This window comes from Pantherophis guttatus, chromosome 10 (genome assembly GCF_059756535.1).
Source record: "Pantherophis guttatus breed Tessera chromosome 10, ASM5975653v1, whole genome shotgun sequence".
NCBI classification, from domain to species: Eukaryota; Metazoa; Chordata; class Lepidosauria; order Squamata; family Colubridae; genus Pantherophis; species Pantherophis guttatus.
Genome location: NC_142072.1, coordinates 4,529,739 through 4,551,807, shown reverse-complemented (window position 1 = coordinate 4,551,807; position 22,069 = coordinate 4,529,739). Strand labels below are relative to the sequence as shown.

The 22,069-nt window shown below is 48.7% G+C and overlaps 3 protein-coding genes and 1 long non-coding RNA gene across 4 annotated transcripts in view; 1 reads left to right on the top strand and 3 right to left on the bottom strand.

The window, feature by feature from the left end:
- Positions 1–3,384, top strand: part of MEGF8 (multiple EGF like domains 8) — a 58,728-nt gene extending 55,344 nt beyond the window's left edge. The window contains exon 43 of the mRNA XM_060693844.2: positions 977–3,384. Coding sequence (XP_060549827.2) covers positions 977–2,170 — 1,194 coding nt within the window. The 3' untranslated portion in view covers positions 2,171–3,384. The remainder of the gene's footprint in view (positions 1–976) is intronic.
- On the bottom strand, positions 407–6,478 carry LOC117677673 (cornifelin homolog A-like). Its single transcript, XM_034438021.3, has 3 exons — positions 6,043–6,478; positions 4,428–4,564; positions 407–3,815 (listed from the first exon to the last, which is right to left on the bottom strand). The coding sequence occupies exons 1-3, from the start codon at positions 6,194–6,196 to the stop codon at positions 3,726–3,728; spliced, it is 381 nt and encodes a 126-aa protein (XP_034293912.1). The 5' UTR covers positions 6,197–6,478; the 3' UTR covers positions 407–3,725.
- Positions 6,479–14,779: 8,301 nt separating this feature from the next.
- Positions 14,780–16,303, bottom strand: LOC148112350 (uncharacterized). The gene is made up of 2 exons (XR_015729526.1): positions 15,690–16,303; positions 14,780–15,626 (listed from the first exon to the last, which is right to left on the bottom strand). It is a non-coding gene; the product is annotated as an uncharacterized LOC148112350 (long non-coding RNA).
- A 1,630-nt stretch (positions 16,304–17,933) lies between these two features.
- LOC117677671 (zinc finger and BTB domain-containing protein 26-like) lies at positions 17,934–21,717 on the bottom strand. Its single transcript, XM_034438019.3, has 2 exons — positions 21,264–21,717; positions 17,934–19,850 (listed from the first exon to the last, which is right to left on the bottom strand). Exon 2 carries the CDS (start codon positions 19,838–19,840, stop codon positions 18,560–18,562), a length of 1,281 nt encoding a protein of 426 aa, XP_034293910.2. The 5' UTR covers positions 19,841–19,850; positions 21,264–21,717; the 3' UTR covers positions 17,934–18,559.
- Positions 21,718–22,069: the final 352 nt, after the last annotated feature.

The window sequence follows — 22,069 nt, the reverse complement described above, 5'->3', positions numbered from 1 at the left end:
CAGGCAGGGAGGGGGATCTTGATAGGGAAGGAAAGCCCCAAAGAAAAGGGCCCGCCCTGGAATCAGGAGAAAGGGAAGTTAGCGGCACAAAATGAAGGACCGTTTCTCTGGACGTTGTACTCTGGACGTTGTACAACGGAGCTCCATTTTTGCTGGCATGGGGTTGCAGGAGGCTGTCGCAGCCGAAAATGGAGCTCAGGAGCCCGTTTTCATTGGCAGAACGTTCGGACCCCCAGAGGTGCCCCTGACACGAGTGACATTGATCTGGCCACACCCACCCTGGCCATGCCCACTGCCCCCTCCCCCCCCGAGGTCAAACACAACCCTGATGCGGCCCTCAATGAAATCGAGTTTGACACCTGGGATAAATGGAAGCCGAACAAAACCATTCACTGTCCAACAAATATTTATCGACTTAGTTATATTTATTTTATTGATGGAGCTAGTAACGGGCAATCCCGAAGGCCCGCCATCACAAATAACCTGGAGCACGTTACATTTCTTCAAAGATGATGAAATTTTGGAAAGGAATCATAATGACATTTGATGTCCGTTTTTGTGGTTGGAGTAACAATCAGAACCACTGTGTCCTGCAGTCGTTGCAAGCGCATTGTGGGCCTCCCATCAGCTTTCCAGACCCCGTTGCACTGATCAAAGAAGCAAAATAAATTCAAGGTCCACTAATAAGTATTACTGGAGAGTGGGAAATGACACATACCGATTAACCGGCATCTCTTAAAACCAGGAGTCTCCAAACTTGGCAACTTTACAACTTGTGGACTTCAACTCCCAGAATTCCTCAGCCAACTGGGGAATTCTGGGAGTTGAAGCCCACAAGTTGTAAAGTTGCCAAGTTTGGAGATTCCTTGTTTTCAAATATGGCTCACAAATTGAGTAGGAAGAAAAGTTCAAAATAGTTGGAATCGCTACCTATAAATCTGCCTGCCGGTCTTTTATTTTTCTCCCCCTTCCACAGTGTGCCAAATGCCGGGAATTCTTCCACGGGAATCCGGTGGGCGGCCACCAGTGCTACCGGCTGATCATCGTCGATCAGGAGAGCTGCTTCGATCCGACGTCCCAACTCAACTGCTTTCACGAGCCGAATATCAAGAACTTGCTCTTTGGACGTTCGGTTTTTTTCGGCGTCCAGCCCAAATTTACCAATGTGGACATCCGGATCACCATCGATGTGACCTTTGGTGGAGTGGATGTCTACATCTCTACCTCCTACGAAACATTTGTGGTAGACGTCGACCGGGCAACAGGTATCCACTTGGTGAGGATTGTCCCCTCGGGGGAAGAAACGCCGATGCGCAGTAACGGGAGCCAGTCCTCCCCGCTGGTACGAGAGGCGCAGGCTCACGGTTTGATTACTTACATCACCGTGAGGGAGCAGCAGGGGGTGCTAATCGTGCGGGGCGTCCGTGATCGCGTGGTCATCACTTACCCGCACGAGATCCACGCCCTGAAATCCAGCCGTTTTTACGTCATCTTGCTGGGCATCGGGGGCAGCAGCCCCAACGTCACCGAGTCTCAGGGCCTGCTCTTTTTCCGCCAAGACCAGGCGCACATCGACCTCTTTGTCTTCTTCTCCGTCTTCTTCTCCTGTTTCTTCCTCTTCCTCTCCGTCTGCGTCTTGCTTTGGAAAGTCAAGCAGTTCCTGGACTTGAGGCACGAGCAACGGCGTCACTTGCAGGAAATGACCAAGATGGCCAGCCGGCCTTTTGCCAAAGTGACCATTTATTTTGAGCCGGATAATTTGGGGGCACCGGCCGAGTTGGTTTTCCTCCCTGCTCGCCCCCACAAACTCCCATCCCTGGCAGCGGCCCAGCCCCTCCCCAGTCGCTTGAAACCCTATCACGAGGTCCCCTATCCCGTGGCCCACTTCCGCCGCTCGGAGCCCTTCCTGTCTCATCTCATGGGCTACTCATACTCCAGTTTCCGAGTGGGGCCAATCACTTTGGAGCCTACAGACGATGGCATGGCCGGTGTGGCTACCGTCCTCTTCCAGCTACCGGGTGGGCTGCAGGCCCCCAACCGTGCTTGCCTTGGCTCTGCTCTCGTCACCCTGCGCCACAATCTCCAGGACTACTGCAGCAGCAGCCACGGCATGAGCAGCTCTCGGAAGGGCCTGCTCAGCCACGAGAACCTCACAAGCATGTCCCTATGAGTTAGTGGAGAACTCCGCCCTGCTGGAGCTGAGATGGGCTTTAGCAATCTTCATCTGCCTGGTGGAGGGGCTGAGAAGGGCAGAACCTTCAGGAGAGCAGGCTCTCTGGCTCGTACGGCGTCGCTACAGACATTCCTGCCAGCTGGAGGTGTGTCCACCAAATGGAAAAAACCAGAGATGCTCTCCGGGGCTTGTGTGCCTGCTCTGCTGCCCTCCTGCTTGGGAGGGTCCTGGGGCCAACTCAGTATGAATGGATGGTATAGGCCGCAGGAGTCTCGAACGCTGGCGGCTTTAGGACTTGTGGACTGACTGGCTGAGGAATTCTGGGAGTTGAAGTCCACAAGTCGTAAAGCCGCCAACGTTCGAGACCCCTGGTATAGGGGAAGCATGCAACGTGGCCCTCAGCCTAGCTCTTAATGTCTGCGTTTCCCCAACACGCTTAACCAAGTCCTAGTGTCCACGTTGGTGCAACATGCTCAGCTTGGTTAGTATTCACTGGTAGCTTCTTCTGTGTCTTCATACGTGTGAACCCCACCCCCTTTTGTTCAGCTGATGTTTCCATACAGGGTGGAAACCCAGAGAACGAATCAGTTCCACAGTTTCCACCGAGCAGCCTGTGATCCAGCCCCGGGGCCAGGCTTGTCCAAAAGTGAGTCTAAAGATGGAGGAAGGATGGCATTTCAGATTGATTGTTCACAGTTTTGCTTTTCAAGCACTGTGTAGAGAATCTACTAGATCTCAAATCGCTTGCTTTCTACTCCGGTGTTGCTGCAGATCAATTGGCCGTCCCACCCCGCGGCCACCACAAACCCCGAAACACTTTTAAAGTAGTTGGCTGGCAATACTTCTCTTTGGATCAGAAGTTCGAGAAGGAGTAAACTTGGTGTGGAATGAATCATGTCAATCTGGAGTGTGGAGGAGCAGGAACAATCTCCTGAAGAAATCAGAGAAAAGCACAGTTGGGCAATTCCTCCGCCCGGCGTGCGGTTTTGTTAACATTAATGAGTTTTTGTGTTGATAAGACATCTCCCTTGCAAATGGGAAGAAGCAGCAGAAGATGTCCCTTTGATGCCTGGGAGATAATCGTGCTTGGGGTTTTGCGCAGCCTCTTGATCTTGAAGGGCTGGTTTGTTACAACGCCGGGCGAGCTGTCGCGTGGTGATTAAAGTTGTTAATCCCATGCTGGATGTGAGCGAATAAAACGGAAAGCCGGACACAGCAGCACATTCATTCCAAGCAGCTAAACTGGTGGGAATTAGGGAGCTGTGCTGTTTTTCGTTTCGAGGTGCCATTATCGATGCCGCTGTGGGGGTGGTGGTGGTTTCCAGGTGTGGCGCCGAAAACTTGGTAATGAGAGGGGGCAGGAAGATGGGGGGAGGGTTGCTTTCACTTCAGGGTTATTGCCTCCTGCTGCATTCCCTGTGTGGATGCTGCTGTCTCTTGTTTTAAGCGTTTTTTGTTTTTTGCTCAGTCCGATGTTGTCATTCCTTCCCGACAGGTAAGTTTCTCTTCACTGGTTAATTGTGAAAGAAGGCTTCGTGGATTCAAAGATGGCTTAACAGGGATTTTTCATCTCGCGCGCCATCTGGCACATGGCACAGGGGCAGCAACAGCAGGTAGCCAGCCAGTCTCTGCACACATCCCCCTTGGAAAGAAAGGGGAAAAAAAATAATATCAGTGTTTCTCAATCTTGGGAACTTTCAGATGGGTGGACTTCAATTCCCAGAATTCTGGGAATCAAAGTCCACCCATCTGAAAGTTCTGAAGGTTGAAGGACACCACTATGAATTACCCAGGGTAACATCTTCTATTTAACTTACGCTCTATAGTAGCTGCGCCTTCCCAATTCCAACCATCTCCGATTCAAAATAAACGACAAAAAAAAAACAACCAACCCATCTCCATTTTCTGGCTTCAACTTTTCATTTTTAAAAGATCCAGCGAGCTGTCTCCACGGTGAAACGGGAGATCTTGCTTGCCCGCCTTCCTTCCTTCCTTCCTTCTTTCCTTCCTTCCCTCCCTCCCTCCCTCCCTCCCTCCCTCCCGGAAAAATGATTTTCAATCAGCAGGAAAAATCAACTGCCACCCGATGCCAAGTGAATCGGATTACACTTTTAAAAAGCTAATTAAAATCTGCTCTCCCATTCTTGCGGGATTGCAATTTCCTCCCCCTTTCTTCTCAAGCCTTGCCATCCCGCCCAGCTCAACAATCTTCCTCGGGATAAAATTGCAAAGCAGGGGAAGCCCGAGAAAATACCTCGATACGGAGTTGCTCTCGTAAGGCTGTCCGGGCGGCCACCATTGCTCCTGGAAGAAGCGGCAGGCAGCAGCATTCACCGAGGCCCGTGGCCACTTGGCAAGCCAGGACACACGGAGCAAAGGTACCGCAGATGCCTGGGGAAGCAGGAGGGAAGCCGATGAATTTGACAAGCCGCGCTCATCCCCACACGTTATTTTAGCGTCAGCCTTCAGCAATGGTGGATTTCAAAAAATTTTACTACCTGTTCTGTGGGTATGGCTTGGGCATGGCAGGGGAAGGATACTGTAAAATCTTCATTCCCTCCCTACTCCAGGGGAAGGATACTATACAATCCCCATTTCCTCCCGATCAGCTGGGACTCGGGCGGCAGAGAAGAGATGGGGTCAGGGCCAGTCAGAGGTGGTATTTACTGGTTCTCTGAAGTACTCAAAATTTCCGCTACCGGTTCTCCAGAACAGGTCAGAACCTGCTGAAACCCACTTCTGGCCTTCGGACCAGCGACGTAAAGTCGCACGATGCTCCTCTTGATGATACAGATCTTGCGTCCCGGATAATTAAATGAGTAGCGAAACAAGGACACCACCGGGGAAAGTGATAAAATACCGGCAGTCCTCAACTTACAACCATTTTGTTTCGTGGCCAAAGTTTACAACAGTGCTGAAAAAAAGTGTCTTATGACTGCTTTTCAACACAGCCGTTGCTGTGTGATCAAAATCTGGACACATGGCAACGGGCATGTATTTATAACAGTAGCACTGTCCTGGGATCACCCTTTTGTCATCTTCCCAGCTGGCATCCGACAAGCAAAGTCAATGGGGGAGGGAGCCAGATTCGCTTAACGACCGAATGAGTTGCGAATCAATTTCAGTGATTCGCTTAACAACGGTTGCAAAACGAGACATGGCTCACTTGACAACAGCCTCGTTTAGAAACCGAAGCCAGATTTGCTTAACGACCAAACGATTCGCTTCACAACTGCAGCGCTTCGCTTAACGACGGGGGCAAAATGGTCGCAAAATGAGGCTTGACTCAACAAACGGCCTCGTTTAGCCACAGAAACCTGGGGCTCCATTGTGGTTGCAAGTCGAGGACTACCCGTAGCAGCATCTCTCCGGTGAGGACGGCTGGCCCGTGGTGCTACTTGGCAGACTCTCCAATGATAAGATTCATCTTAATCTCCCAGGGGGGGCCAGGCCTCAAAGTGGGTGCCAGGCCAAAGGGAAGGGTGGTCTTAAGTCTATCGGAAGAAAGCTTGATATGGGGGGGGGGGGAGAAGACCTGGGGAGCCTGTCCCTCCCAGGTTTTTTTTTTTTTTAATTTGATTTATATGCCGCCCTTCTCCGAAGACTCAGAGCGGCTTACAAGGCGTTAAGCAATAGCCTTCATCCTTTTGTATATTTATACAAAGTCAGCTTATTGCCCCCACAAACTGGGTCCTCAATTTACCTACCTTAGAAAGGATGGAAGGCTGAGTCAACCTTGAGCCTTGGTGAGATTCGAACCCTGCAGTAATTGCAGGCAGCTGGTCTTAATAACCAGCTTAATAACAGGGTGCCTTAAACCCCTGTACTATCAAGGCTCTTTGCAGGTTGAGTCCTCAGGAGATACTCACAAATCTGTTTGTCCACGCAGCAGTCCGTCAAGTCGGATTTCCAATCCCGGTACGGGGCCCGACAGGACGAAGGGTTGGAGGCGGATGGCTGGGTGGTGCATGGTTGGGTGGTGCAAGGCTGGGAGGGCACCGCGGGAAAAGACCGGAAAGCCATAGCACTGATGTTCTTCTGGTGATGCTCAAGAGAATTGAAGGGTAGCTCCTAAATTGTTTGTAGCTGCTAGTTGTCGTTGGGCGTCTTCGCAATCAGGACTTCCAGACGGCAGCACTTCTCTGAACCCCCAACAACTTGGAGATGCCAGCAAGCAACTTAACGGAGGTGGTGGGTGGAGCGCCTGGAGTTTAGGGGAGAAGGAGCTGCAAGGAACTTCCCAGCTGTTGCCGATGTTCTCGCAGCCGGGATTAAAAAGCTGCTGGAAAATGTAGGCACGGCAGTGGGTGTGAAAACCACCACCGTCGGGAACACCCTCTGCTCAATTTAGTCCGTGAATCTCATTGGCTGATTATTTTTTTTCTTTGGGAAAGGGGTGTGTTGCAGCTCCAAAGTCCTGCTTTTCCTCCTCCAAAAACACACACAGTAATGGGGGCTGCAATTATCGAATGACTAGGATGAAATCCGGTGCCTGTAGTCCTTGATTTATGACCACAATTGCCGACCAGAATTTCCGCTGCTTAAAACAGGGCAGTTAAAATAAATCACCGCCAATTTTTATGATCTTTTCAACCACGGGCCGTTCAGCAAATCGCCGCCAATTGTTTAATTAAATCACACGGGCATTAACACAATCCGGCTTGGTCGGCGGAAGGTAGGTGGGAAGGTCACAAGTGGCGATCACTTGATCCCGGGATTCTGAAACAGTTGTGGATGAACACACAACGTTGGTTGCCAAGGACCTGAATTTTGAACACGTGATCATGGGGATGCTGTGATGGTCGTAAGTGCGAGGACTGCTTTAGAGGCTGTCACTATTTCAACAATGTAACTTCCGTCAATAAATGGTTGTAAGTCTAGATACTCAGGTCATGGCGGTCCCCGTGTCCTTCCCCAGGGTGGGAAAATTACGGCCGACAATACAAAATGGAGGCTGGAGCGTGTAACTGAGTTTATTTATTTGAGTTTTATTTATTAATATTGAGTTTATTTACCTAAAACTTTGATATAGCCTCTATCTTGCAACCAACTCTGGGCAGCTCCCAATCCAAAGTAAAAACATCATAAAACCCACAAAAGTATAAAACTAAATGCATTAAAAATATTGGAACCATGAAAACGTGGAGACACAGTGGATTTGTCTGAAATGGTATAGGGCCGTGATGGCGAACCTATGGCACGCGTGCCACAGGTGGCACGCGGAGCCATATCTGTGGGCACGCGAGCTCAGCTCCAGCACACTGATTTTCGGGCCTTCTGGGCCCACCAGTTGGCAAACAGACCATTTCCAGCCTCCGGAGGATCTCCGGGTTGTGTGTGTGGAGATGGCCATTTTCGCCCTCCCCAGGCTCCTAGAAAGGCCCTGGAGCCTGGGGAGAGTGAAAAACGGGTCTACTGGGCCTGTTATTCCGATTTCCAATATGTTGTACTTCGGAAATCAGCATCGCAAGAAGAACCGACGGAAGAAAATGTTTACAGGTTAGGTTGAACTGTGGGGTCCTTGGTGCTCTCAAAGTTGGTTGTTAAAAACAGTCACTCATGCCCTCGTCACTTCACGCCTGGACTACTGTAATGCTCTCTACATGGGGCTCCCCTTGAGGAGCACCCGGAGGCTCCAGCTGGTCCAGAATGCGGCTGCGCAGGTAGTTATGGGAGCAGCATGGCGCTCCCATGTGGCTCCCCTCCTGCGCGAGCTGTACTGGCTCCCTGTGGTCTTCTGGGTGCGCTTCAAGGTCTTAGTTACCACCTTTAGAGCGCTCCATGGCTTAGGACCGGGGTACTTACGAGACCGCCTTCTGCCACCAATAGCCTCTCACCGCCCAGTACGCTCCCATAGAGAGGGGCTTCTCAGGGTGCCGTCAGCCAAACAATGTCGACTGGCGGCCCCCAGGGGGAGAGCCTTTTCTGTGAGGGCACCCACCATCTGGAACGAGCTCCCCCCAGAGATACAGAAGATTCCGGATCTGTGCACTTTCCGCCGTGCCGTCAAAACATTCCTGTTTCAGCAGGCCGGCCTGGCCTAACTTTCCCTTTATATTGCTTTTTTGATTTTATTTTAAACTGGGATGTCTTGAATTATCTAGGACCAGAGTGTTTAGTATATTTTAATTGGTTTTTTTTAAATTAACGTTTGTATTACATGTATTTTTATCGTTCGCTGCTCACTGCCCTGAGTCCCTTAGGAATAGGGCGGTATATAAATTTAATAAATAAATAAATAAATAAAATAAATTTTCTTGCAGACTAAATTTAGTTACCCAGCTAGGTGACGTCATGAGTGCTAGCGCTGATTCTTAGCACTGATTGGTCTTACCTGTTTAGGCAATGAGACATCTGCAAGAAACTATAACCAGGTTCAGAGAGCACCAGGGATCCCACCGTTCAACCTTGAGCTACTAATATTCACTTCTGTTGGTAATCATCCTTTCAGGAATCTAGAACCAGTAGGACGCTACGTTCGTATTTTTCAAGGCCTCTGCTCTGTCCCCTTGATTTTGCTTCCCTATTCTTGCAAACCTCTAATCATCCCAAAAACCATCATGGGACACAAGTTTTACAATTTTCTTGAACATCAAAATAACTCCAGAAACCGGAAAACGTTTGCAAGGATGGTATGAAAAGTGATCAGCGTCGTGATCCCTCTGAACTCTCTGGAAAGGAGACCCCTTGGCAGGTGATCCAATGAAGTGGATCCCATACCAGAAAGGAAGTGCACTTCCATACAAGGCTTGGAGATCACCGCAGAGATGTTTCCGATCGGTAAGATAGCAGAACATGCTTCCTGAGTCAATATCCATTAGTCATGACCGTTTATCCCTGGGAGATCTAGTTAATCTTTCCATATTTACATCTCTTTCAAAACAATACTTTGACCAACCACAATTGAGTAAAGCTGGCTGGCACAGTACTAGACAGAGGATTATGAAGAGCTGCTACTCGTTGGGGCAGACTCTACATCAGTGTTTCTCAACTTGGCAGCTTTTAAGCTGGATGGACTTCAACTCCCAGAATTCCCCAAGCTGGCTGGGGAATTCTGGGAATTGAAGTCCACCCAACTTAAAGCTACCGAAGTTGAGAAACAATACAATAAGAAAGCAACTGCTGGATTTCTGGACAGATGTGTTGTTTCCTCCACCAAATGCAGCCAGTCCTTGACTTATGGCCACAATTGAGCCCAACATTTCCGTTGCCAAGTGAGACAGCTGCTAAGTGAATTTTGCCCCATTTTAAGACCTTCCTTGCCACAGTTGTTAAGTGGATCGCTGCAATCCTTAAATTAGAAACACGGTTGTTAAGCGAATCTGGCTTCCCCATTGACTGTGCTTGTCAGAATGTCGCAAAAGGGGATCATGCGACACGCAACCCAGGACTTCAACCATCATAAATACAATCCAGTTGTATTTTGATCGTCATGCGATCATGGGCATGCTGCCACCGTCATAAGTGTGAATAACTGTCGTAAGTCGCTTTTTTCAAGACTGTTGTAACTTTGAACTGTTGTAAGTGGAGAACCACCTACAGAGTTTGTTGCCTGCAGTTAAAAACAAAATACCCCAAAGTGAGCTTTTATTCCCCTGTCTACTAGATTCTGGTGTGTGTTGTAAGTGTGAGTGTGTGGGTTGGAGTAACATTAAAGTCTCCTCCATCCTGCTTAGGCAGAGTGCAGCCCAAGGACGCCGGTGTCTTATTTTGCATGATTTACTTATTAAAATTAGGATGCTGACACAGCACCATGCCACCGAATTAAAATGGAACAGCCCACACCTAAATTCTCATTTCATTAATTATTTTCAGCACACGAGAACCAGTCTTGCAATTAAGCTGGCCCAAAGGAGGGTAGCTCAGAGGAAGCGGCTCGGTGGCCATATCCGGATGTCAATTTAGATCATGCTCTGTCCTTGGCTTGCCAGGGTCAGCGGAAGGAGCCCGTTCCCATCCTTTTCTCACTGACCACAAAACGACTTGCCTGCAGGTTGTGACTTCTCAGCCAGCTTATTCCATTCCAACGTGGAATGGAATAACAGGGATGGAAGGGACCTTAGAGGTCTTCTAGTCCAACCCTTGCTTGAACAGTTGATCTAACACCATTCGGGACAAATAGTTATAATAGCATCCCACAGCTTGAAAGATCAAGATTTAGCTCTTGGAATTAGGGTCTCTAATTAGCTCTTGGAGATTCTCAATCATCCAGGTCCATGGTTGTCCCAAAATGTGCTTTTTGCAAGCGGCAACTGGACTTTGCTTGTTTGTCCTTAAAGACGTTTCGCTTCTCATCCAAGGAGCTTCTTCGGTTCTGAGTGAAACTGACTCTCTGAAGCCTCTCAGAACCGAAGAAGCTTCCTGGATGAGTAGTGAAACTTCTTCAAGGACAAAGGAAGTCCGGTTGCCCCTTGAAAAAAAAGGCACCTTTGGGTCTCTAATGGGCTTTATTAATTGATAGCTGAACTGCGCGAACAGAGAGATTCAAATCATTTGACAGCCAAGAGATGCGTGGATGTAAAACAGATTGTATAACAAATAATTACATGCGCTTGTGTGGCAGGAAACATCAGCCAGCTGTAGCTTTATCCTCAGGCTGTAGCCTACACAACGTGCTTAACAGGTCAGTGAAATGACAGCAACTGTATTTACACAACTCACTCGGTATTGTCTCTGGTTCGTTTGTGGCTTAGCAAATTTCAGATAGCCAATTTGTTTACTTGTCAAAAGGGAATCGAGGAAGACTGTGCTCTGCACACCCAGGATTTGTGAGATGTGTGTCATACCCGTGTATAAAACCTATACACCCACACACGTTGATTAAAAAGCTGACCAATTTACTCTTAGCTTTAAAAAAAATGCAGGAATGCTGTTAATAACCAAACTATGCTAGTGCATATTCTGTATACTGAGCAATAAAATGAATTCAAGCAGGGAGGTTAAAGCCATTGTTTTAAAGTAGGGCCTATAAACTTTGGGTTTTTTTTTAAATCAAGAAATGTATTAGTTATAAATTGATCCCACTTCTGTATTGATCTTCGAAACATTGAACTGTTTACTGTTCAAATGGGCTCTTTTTAATCCAGAATACAGATAGTCCTTGAGTTACGACCACAATGTCTGTTCCTATGGGAAATAGAATAGGAATAGAATAGAATAGAATAGAATAGAATTCTTTACTGGCCAAGTGTGATTGGACACACAAGGAATTTGTCTTGGTGCATACACTCTCAGTGTATATAAAAGAAAAAAAATACGTTCATCAATGAAATGTTTGTTAAGTGAGTTTAGTCCCATTTTATGACCTTCCTTTCCACAGTTATTAAGTGAATCACTGCAGTTGTTAAGTGGGTAACACAGTTGTTAAGTGAATCTGGCTTTCCCCCATTGACTTCGTTTGTCAGAAGGTCGCAAAAGGATATCACGTGACCCTGGAACACTGCAACCGTCATAAGTGTGAGTGAGCTGTCAAGCATACAGATGTAAACCACATGATCATGGGCATGCTGCAAAGGTCGTAACTGTGAAAAACAGTCATAAGTCAGTTTTTTCAGGGCCGTTGTAACTTCGAATGGTCACTAAACCAACTGTTGTAAGTCAAGGACTATCCTGTAGTAGTTTTCCTTAGTTGGGCTGTGACTTCTCTTTTCTAAAAGAGAGCTTCCTGCTGCAGATCCATGACACAGAGCATAATCCTAAAAGATTCACCCCAAATTGGGCAGCATATAAATGTAACAGTATTATCTCTTTTACTCATTAAACATGAAACTCAGTCAACTGAACACTTAAAGATGTATCACAAATATCATTGACTGGTGCTAATGGTTGATACGGGTTGCTTCCAGCGTCCTAGATATCGACCAAGTATCTTCTTAAGATGTATGATGTTCCAAGTAGCACAGTTTTTTGCAGTTCTGCTGGTGTTATTGCAGGAAGCTGCAATTTGTTGATGTATCTTATAAAATTCTTGGACATGGTACCAAGTGCCCCAATGACAGTGGGTATCACTGTTTCATCCATAATCGCGTAGTTTGTGGCCAGGTCGCAATACTTCGTGATTTTTTTTCCAGTTCTTTTTCTTCAACTCTGGCATCTCCTGGTACAGCAATGTCAATAAATTGTACGTTTCAGTTTTCAACAACTGGCGTGTTGTGTTCCAAATGACGATCCGTCTGTATTCGAAAGTCCCACAAGATCTTCACCTTCTCCTTTTCTATAACTTTTTCCATTTTATGTTCCCATGACTTTTTGGATACAGGTAAGTCATATTTTTTAATTAATGACCAGTGGATTAATTTAGCAATTCGGTCGTGTCTAGCTTTGTAATCAGTTTGTGTGATTTTGCTGCACTCACATATTAAGTGTGAAACAGTTTCAACTTTGACATTGCAAAGTCAGCAGTTTGGATTGTTGGTGGATTTTTGTATCTTCGCTTTCATGGCATTAGTTTGTAGTGCTTGTTCTTGAGCAGCCAGTATTAAACCTTCCGTTTCTTTGATGGTTCCTCTCTTAAGCCATGCTATGTCAAGTTGTTACCACACTTTCCTTCAATGTTTTTCAAGTGTTGTTGTTGTTGTTATTATTATTATTACAGTTCCTTGCGTGGTCAGCCAGATGTTTAATCTGGATTTGGCGTTTTTATCTACCTCTTGAGTCCTTCGCAAGGACTTGGGATAGGCAGACGTTGTTAGTTACCGTTGCAGGAGGTAAGCTGTCCCAAGTAGAGGATACAAGTTCAAAGATGTGCAAAGGACTAGCTACACTGTAAAAACACTTCTTCCAATATCTGACTTCTTCAAAAGGTGAGGAAGGATGGTTGAAAGGCAGAATTTAAGATTTAGTATCTTAATAACTGCTACAGTGGCCGACTGACTAGAAGCTGAATGTGCTCTCATTGAAAGTGATAAAGCTGCAGCCCTTAGAAACACCGAGATACGGTCTACACAAACATGGCTTAATGCAAGGGTCTCCGAACTTGGCAACTTTTAAGACTTGTGGGCTTCAACTCCCAGAATTCCTCATGGCTGTCTGAGGAATTCTGGGTGATTGAAGTCCACAAGTCTTAAAAGTTGCAAGTCTGGAGATACCCCCCACCCCACCCCGTTCTACAAGCTAAGCAGGCCAGGATGAAATAGGGGGAAGATTACTAGAATCATAGGGCAGGAAGGGACCTCGGAGGTCTTCTAGTCCAACCCCCTGCCCAAGGTGTAGGAGTCCTTATATCATCCCAGACAAATGATTGTGCAATCTTTTCTTGAAGACCTCCAGTGATGGCGCACCCACAACAGTTAACTGTTCTCATTCTCAGAAAATTCCTCCGTATTTCCAAGTCCCTCAGATAAGCTTCCACCCATTTTGCTTCTTGTCCCGACCTCTGGGGTCATGGAAAATAAACTTCCTAAGCTTCTCTCTCTCTCTCTGCCAACATCAGGACTGGCATAGACAACCAAGCAGCCTCTGGGGAAGGATGGCCCAAAACACATGGGCATCACAGCCAGCCCTACAACTTCGCAGGATCAGCATAACTGAGGATGATGCTCATTTTAATAAGGCCACCGATGGGTATCAAAACCAGGGATTCTCTCTGCTGATTTAAAGAACAACAACAACATATGACATGCAGAAATAAATGGAGGCCAAGCTGCCCCAAAATTAGTGTCACCCATTTGCCTGGAATGCTTTGCTTGATTAAACTCTAGTTGTGGTGCACTCTACACAAATTAGGAAACCTATTTGGACTAACAGCACAGAGCAATCCGGAAATTACTCAGAGGTGCAGAACCACCAGTTGTAAACTTCTTTGTCCTGGGATACAAAACATTTTGAACTCGTGGCTAGAAAAAGTCCGTCATCACCACCACCATCCAAAATACTGTGGATAGACAGCCAGTTTGGCCTAGTGGTTAAGGCACCAAGGTAAAAAGCAGGAGACGGTGAGTTCAAGTCCCGTCCTTAGCCACGAAAGCCAGCTGGGTGATGTTGGGTCATCCCAACCAACCTCACAGGGTTGTTGTTGTTGTGGGGAAGATAGGAGGAGGAAGGGGTGTTGGAGATGTTCGGCTGCTGGGGGTTCGGGGGAACCTCTAGCTAAGATTCTGTGTAGTTTGGAGAATTCCCAAATCCCACTCCTGGCTGGCCCTGCCCTTCCCCTCCCAGGAGTCCCCACAAGGACCGTTTTGGATGCAGCTAAGTGCAGGACGCTCGTGGAGGCTTGGGGAGGGTGAAAAATGGGCCCACCAGACGTTCGGGAAGGCTGGGCCTGTTTCCGGCCTCCAGAGCCTGTGGAGAGAGTTTGAGAGTTTCTAGTACAAAATGTTATTTTCTTGGCACTCCTAGGATTGCTGTCCCAGATTTTGTGTTCAGATTACAAATTATTACCCCCACAAAAGTTGTAATAATTTTATTTTTTTTTCCCCCTCGCCTCTTTGATGTCGTTGTGGTACGTGAACTACAAGTAGCAACCCAACCTCCGAACAGGTTTTAAAAGCGAGAAAACCAACGAAGCGTTTCTGAGAATGGAGGTGGGGGAAGTAAATAAATAAATAAAGATTAAATATTTTTTGTTGTCGTAACCAATAGTTCCATAAAAACTAGACTGTCAGCACATTTCATAGCTCAGCCGAACAAGTTTATTTTTTCCCTGCAGGAAAGCAGTTTGAATACCCAAAAGCCACTGGGGAAAATAATTTCAAGTTTGCAGTCGTATGAAAATGGGGTGACCTAGAACTAAACAGCTTGACGGGGAGAAAATACTGAATTTTACTAATTTTCAGGTGCTGTGTTTTGCAAGCCGAGTAAAAAAGGGCGAGGTTTGCTTCGGTTCCCATTTTATTCTATAACAGGAAATTCTTGACTTTTTTAAAAAAAATAGCAAATCGGGGGGGAATTTAAAAGTAGCTGAGGCTGCATTCAGTTTGTCCCCTGAAGAATTACACCTCCTTGCCTCGTTTTAAGACTTTTAAATATTGTACTGCTGAATCTTAGCAAGGTCCCGCCACCAATTCAAGAACAGGGAAGGATTTACAAGGAAAATTGTCCTGGAAAATATATTCCCTCAAAACAGAGGGATTGTTTCCAATCAAATCAGCTGCATGCCTGTATCCTTTATTTCTAGAATATTCTCAGTCATCCGGGCCAGCGATGGGTTTCACATTTTTTTACTACCGGTTCACTTCATGAGCGTGCCCGATTCACACGCACGCCTGCCTTCCGTGCATTCTCCGGGCCTCAGAAATGTGCCTAAGTAGGATGGAATAGAGATGGGGTGGGTTCAGATAGGTTCGGTTCACCTGAACCGATCCGAACCGGCTGAATCCCACCTCTGATCCAGGCCCAAAGGGGCTTTTTCAAAAGGCAACTGGACTTCATGTTTTTCCATGAAGACATTTCACTTCTCATCCAAGAAACCTCTTCGGTTCTCAGTGATATAATATAAAGATCCATGATGGCGAACCTATGGCACGCATGCATGCACCAGTCAGCTGATTTTTTAATATAAAGATCCGTGATGGCGAACCTATGGCACGCATGCATGCACCAGTCAGCTGATTTTTGGGCCTTCTGGGCCCACCAGAAATAGGGAAACAGGCTTTTTCCTGTCTCCAAAGGGCCTGGGGGGGGTGGGAAGGCCCATTTTTTTTTTCTCACCTGGCTCCAGATCCTCTCTATGCATCTGGGGAGGGAAAAAACAGCCTTCCTCACCCCCTCAGAGGCCCTCCGGAGGCCTGAAATGGCCCATTTTCCAACTCCTGGTTGGATAGGAAGTGACATTTTTTGCTGTCCCCAACCTCTAGAGCCCGGGAAAGGGGGGTTGCGCGCACATGCGCAGGGCGGGGTGCATAGAATTATGGGTGTGGGCACACACGCACGCAAACCTGCCCCGCGCCCCTCCTGGCACACGATGGCAAAAAGGTTAGCCATTACTGATATAGATCCTTATTATATAATGCAAACATCAATCCTATAAATTTCTAAGTCTAAATCCTTCCGTTCCCCACCGTTCAATCAAAACTGAAGAAGCTTCTTGAAGGAGAAGCGAGACTTCTTCAAGAAAAAAAACAAACACCTCTGGGACTACTACTAGAGCAGAACTGGGGGGAGCTATTGTCCTGTATGACTTGTGAACTTCAACTCCCAGAATTCCTGAGCCAGCCGAGGAATTCTGGGAGTTGAAGTCCACAAGTCATAAAGGGGCCATAGTTTCCCACCCATTCTAGAGCAGGGGTCTCCAATCTAGGCAACTTTAAGTCTGGAGGACTTCAACTCCCAGAATTCCCCAGCCTGCTGACTGGGGAATTCTGGGAGTTGAAGTCCTCCAGTTTTAAAGTTGCCAAGGTTGGAGACCTTTTTAGAGAGATTAGTACAGATTTTTATAACCTCAACACAAAACTACCTGCCGTTATGATGAAGCCAATCTGATTTCAAGAGCACGCGCCTGCATGTCATTAGATTGTTATTTAGATAAAGCCTTTTGACAATACTTTTGACATCATCTTGTCGTCGCTTTCTGATTTATAATCTGATCTCTAATGAGCAGAGTTCCATCATCGCCATTCATCAGCCTGCAGAGGTGATGAAAAATGACAGGGCAAAGCTTTCTCCTCGGCAAACCTTTCTTGACAGATGGATTCCTGTCTCCACCCAGCTGCTCCTAGCTAGGTTGAGCTTTCCCTGGTTTTCTGCTGGAAATCTGTGTTCTGTATGTTTCCCCTGTGCATGAGCAGAGTTCTCTGGGAATAACAGCAGAAGAACTGGATAGGAGGCCCTTGCCTTCATGTCAAGGGAACATGGGGGGCGGGGAGAAAGAACAGGTACCGCTGGTTAGATTTTTATAAATTTTCCTTCAAAAAGGTGATACGGATAATCCTTGTGACCCCGATTGAGCCCCCAAATTTATGTTGTTAAGCAAGACAGTTGTTAACTGACTTTTGCCCCCCTTTTATGACCTTCCTTGCCACTTCTTGTTAAGTGAATCGCTGCAAGTTGTTAAGTTAGTAAGACGGTTGTGAAGTGAATCTGGCTTCCCCCACTGACTTGGCTTGTCAGAAGGTTGCCAAAGGGGATCATGTGACCCCAGGACACTGCGACTGTCATAAATATAAGTCAGTTGCCAAGCATCCGAATTTTGATCCCATGACTATGGGGAAGGTGCAACGGTCAGAAGTGTGAAAAAATGATGTCACTTTTTTCAGTGTTGTTGTAACTTCAGTCCAGAGGTGGTATTCAGCGGGTTTGGACCGGTTCGCCCAATATCTGTAGCGGAAATCACGGGAAACCCAGGCTCTATGCCCGTTATGGTGAACCTATGGCACACGTGCCACGCGTAACCATATTGGTGGGCATGTGAGCTCAGCTCCGATTTTCGGGCCTTCTGGGCCCACCAGAAGTAGGGAAATAGGCTGTTTCCTGCCTCCGGAGGACCTTGGGGGGTGGTGGGGAAGGCCATTTTTTTTCTTTCTCCCCAGCCTCCAGAGCCTTTCTAGGAGTCTGGGGAGGGCAAAAACAGCCTATTGTAAATCGAGGACTACCTGCATTTCAATGGGTTGGGATTAAACAGACACACACACACGCTTCCCGTCTTTCACTGAATTGTGTTATAAACACACACACACACACACACACACACACACACACACACACACACCCTATCTTTCTTTGGGTTGGGATTAAACACGCAGCTGCCTATCACGCCTTCTCTCCCCTATAATTCCACCTTCAAATAAATCGGTAATTAATCAGCATCACACTGGCTATTTTGAACTTTTGTTTTAACTGTGGTGACGAGTTGCATCCTTTTATTAAGGAGAGACGAGCGCTCCCACAATCCCGAGCCCTTGTTTGCACCCTACGCCACACTGTTGACGCACAGACGTTAGTTCACCAACGGGCCCGCCCCTTCTTGAACGCCGCCTCTCGCGCGCGTGTCCTTCAGTTCTTCTGAAGTTAAGACTGACGTGAGACCTTCAAGTGCTTGAGGTAGGAAAATCCAAGAGGACGCTCGGTAGCCGTGAGCCCACCGCCAACTTCTCCTTCACAAAGTCTGCCGTTCTGAAACGGGAGGTATAGAAGAGGAGCAGCGCGGTTCTGCACGGCTGCCCTTTCGAGATGTGGGGGCACAGAGGCACCCCGGAGTCCCTGGCGAGTCGCTTCATCTCACCTCCAAGGTGGAAAACCAAACACGTCCGACAGCGGCCTACGCAGCCACCTGCTGGCAGCATCCAGTAGCCGGGCAATTTCTACAGAGAAGACACAGCAGCTCCATCCCTATTTCTGACATCTCACTATTCCAGGTCATTGCCTCACTACTCGACAAATGGTTGGGCCGGCGGCCTTCCCCGACAACTACTACTACATGTCTCCTAGGAGGGAGGATCCTCTTGCCGTTTCTCATAGAGAGGACTTTGGGGCCGGGAGAGCCCCCTTCGGCTCACAGAAGAACCTGCCGTTCAGGCTGTAGCTGCCCTCCTGTCCTCCCCGCACGTCGAAATCGATGGTGACTTCCTCGATCTCCTCGTGGCTGTTCTGGACGGTGCTTTTCCCGTGCAGTTCCTTCAGGTGGCGCCGCAGGCCCGGCTTGTGCGTGAAGTGCATCTCGCAGTAGTTGCACTTGTGGGGCTTGATGCCGCTGTGGAGGTTGAGGTGGTCCTGCAAGGTGGCGTTCTGGGTGAAGCACTTGCGGCAGATGGGGCACTGGAAGGGCTTGAAGCCCGTGTGAACCCGGATGTGCCGCGTCAGGTTGCTCTTCTGCGAGAAGACCTTGCCGCAGCGAAGGCACAGGAAAAGCTTGTGCTCTTGCACGTGGCTGACCAAGTGGCCCAGCTGCTGGAACACCCGGCTGCAACGGGGGCAGCGGTAAGGCCGCTCCAAACCCGGGACCTTCCACGAGGCCACCCCGCTGCCCGTCCTCCACTCCCGGTAATTGATAGCCGGGCCGTGGCGATGACGGTGCAAGGGGTAGTTCCTCCACTGAGAAGAAGGCGAGGACGTCGTGGAAGGGAAAGGGAGCCCTTTGCCGCCCATCTCGTCGTCGTAGCAACCCTGCAGGTAGCTGCGGGTGATCTCCACGGCGGAGTTGATGAGGGAGAGGGAAATGGCGGGAGAGGCGGAGCCGTGGGAGCTGCGGGGGGTGAACTCCACAGCCGCCATCTTGTTTTCTTCACAGTCTCCTTTGCCCGGGGTGGAAGAGGGCTGCTTCTCCCTCTCTTCCTCCTCCTCCTCCTCTCCGTCTTGCTGTTCACTGCTCTCCTCCTCCTGCTTCTCCTGCAGCAGGGCGTCCGCCTTCGGGACTAGGTAGTGGGAGACGGCCTGAGCGCAGCGTTCTACCACGTGGCCCATCTGCAAGAAGGACGCCGCCGTCAAGTAGTTGACCAGTTCCTTGATGGGCACGTCCAGGCACCCTGTGTAGCAGGACAGCAGAAGCTGGCGCCCGATCTCCGGGCTCTGGAAGAGGGAGACCGTCACCTCTTGGGAATCGTTGAGCAGGAACTGGTCACGCAGGAAAGGGGAGCAGGCCGCGAAAACCACGCGGTGGCCGGGAACCCGCAGGTCGTTCACCTGCACCGTCACATCGCAGAAGCGGCGCTGTTCCCGCAGCTGGTCCATGCGGTGCAGAACGCCATCGCCGTAACCGGGAAAGCGGAACTGCAGCTGCTCGCAGGCTGGGGCCATTATGATATGCCTGGAAGAGACAAGACGAAGGAGAAGGAAGATGTCAACCCTGAAGTGAACTTGGCTGTGGCCATCTTGGAAGCTTCAGGGTTGCCATGAAGCAGAAGGGACAGGGAGGGGGAGGGGGAAATAGTTAGATGGGGTTTTGTAGCCAAAACAAAAAATGCTTTCCTGTGGGAACCAAGGACGTTCTCACAGGTGGCTGGCCAGAGGAGGAGCGAAGTAACCAAGCAACCAGCCAGCACCTGGATTGGACAGCGTGATTTATGACTTGGGGGGAAAGGGGAAACTTTTACTTTTTAATGAGGTGAAAAGCCGCGGGAACTTTCAGAGTCGGTTTTCACCAGTTGTGACAATATGATGTATCCAATAAATTGTCCTTTGAGGATCAATTAAGGCACCAGACAAAGAAACTGGATGGCGGTGAATTCTAGTCCAGCCTTACTCATGAAAACCAGCTGGGTGACTTCGGACCGATCACCAGGAGACGGCGAGTTCTAGTCCTGTTTTAGATGTGAAAAAAACTGGATGACCTTTGGGGAGTCATTCTCTCTCAGCCCAGCCTACCTCACAGGATTGTCGTACTGGGGTAAAATAGGAGGGGGGAAAAAGGAGTATTAGATACGTTCGCTGCCTTCGGTTGTTTATAAAGAAGAATAAAGGTGGGATATAAAATAAATAAAATAAACGTGATTGATTTTGAACTTTTGTGTATGAACACCTTCCCCATAACTATTCCACAAAAGCAAGGGTTTAAAGTCATTTTTTTTTGCAAGTTCAGATAGACTGAGAAACTCAACTTTACAGAACTTGTCTTGGTCATTTTAGCCAAACCTGGTTGATATGGGTACAAAACCGCCAAATCTGGTCCTTGTTTACGGTTGAATCCTCATTTCGAATTCATTTCACAACTAAATCTAATAGGATGGAAAAATAAAAGAATTTCAAAAACGTTAATAATCGTGAAGAGTTTGCCTAAATGGATAGGGAAGGCTTGGATTACTTGACACCCGGCCTTTTCCTTTTTTTTATTTTGCAAAATAAAAACCTCGCTTGGAAGCAGCAAATTATTTTGATTTCGTCCCCCACGTGCCCTCTTTACTACTATTCCCGAAAGCGTCCTACGCAGTCGGAGCAACGAGCGCGCGTCTCCTTGCGCTGCGGTCCCCGCTCCCGTACGCAACCTGCGGGCCGGCCGTCGTCCGTTACGCTGTTGGCGCGCGCCGGGGTGGGGGGGGGCTCCTTTTGCATTCCAAAGCTGTTCGTAGAGCGACCCCTGGAGGCGCCTTTGCCCGTCGCGGTACGCTATTTGCGCACCTGCTCGTTCCTGAAACGCCTATTCAGAGACGGCATTTACGCTCGCCGCCTAAGGGGTGCTGGCTCTTTATAACAGGACGTACGTCGCGCTTGTGGAGCCACTCACCTCGCCGCCGCCTCGGCCACCTAATTGCCTCTTTCCAAGGGCCGCCTTCGGGTTTGAAGCCCTCCAAGACGGCCGCTTCGCATCGGCTCCCTTAGGCCTGCTCGCAGCACCTCAGCTGCGCCGCCATCTTGGAATCCGCCTCTCAAAGGGTCCGGGACTTTTTCCTCCCAGGCGGGCAAGGGCAGGGATTGCTCCGCGTCGCCACCCGCCTCCGGGGCGCAGCACAAGGGGGACCTCCGAGAGCGGGTGGGGGAGTGAAGGGTCATGCAAAGCGCTGGTATCACTCCGCGGGAAAGAGTCCCAAGGCTCAGTTCTTCTGACGCCCCATTGGAAGCATAGCTGTCCCCCCCCCCTCTCCAGTCGTTCCTGTCTCTCTGGTGCAACCTCCCCCCCACACCCCACCCCACAAGTTGGTTGCCTCCAGAGGGTTGGACTACAACTCCCATCTCCCAGGCTGTCAGGGTGAGAGGGGAGTTACAGTATAATGCATCTACTCAGTCCTTCTGAACTTTGTAGGTCTCTCAAGTGCATTATCCCCAAACTGGTGCCCTGTAGTTGCATTGGATTGCAACTCCAATCCTGCCAGCTGTGGAGATGGGAGTTGTAGTCCAACTCTCTGAAGGCACCAATTTGGGGTATGTACCTTGCAAATAGAGAAACAGGAACAACTGGAGGGGAGAGTTCAGCTTCCTATGGGACGACCGAAGGACTGAGTAGATGAATTGGACTGGAACTCCCCTCCCACTTGCCAGCTGGGAAGATGGGAGTTGTAATCCAACCCTCTGGAGTAGGGGTCTCCAACCTTG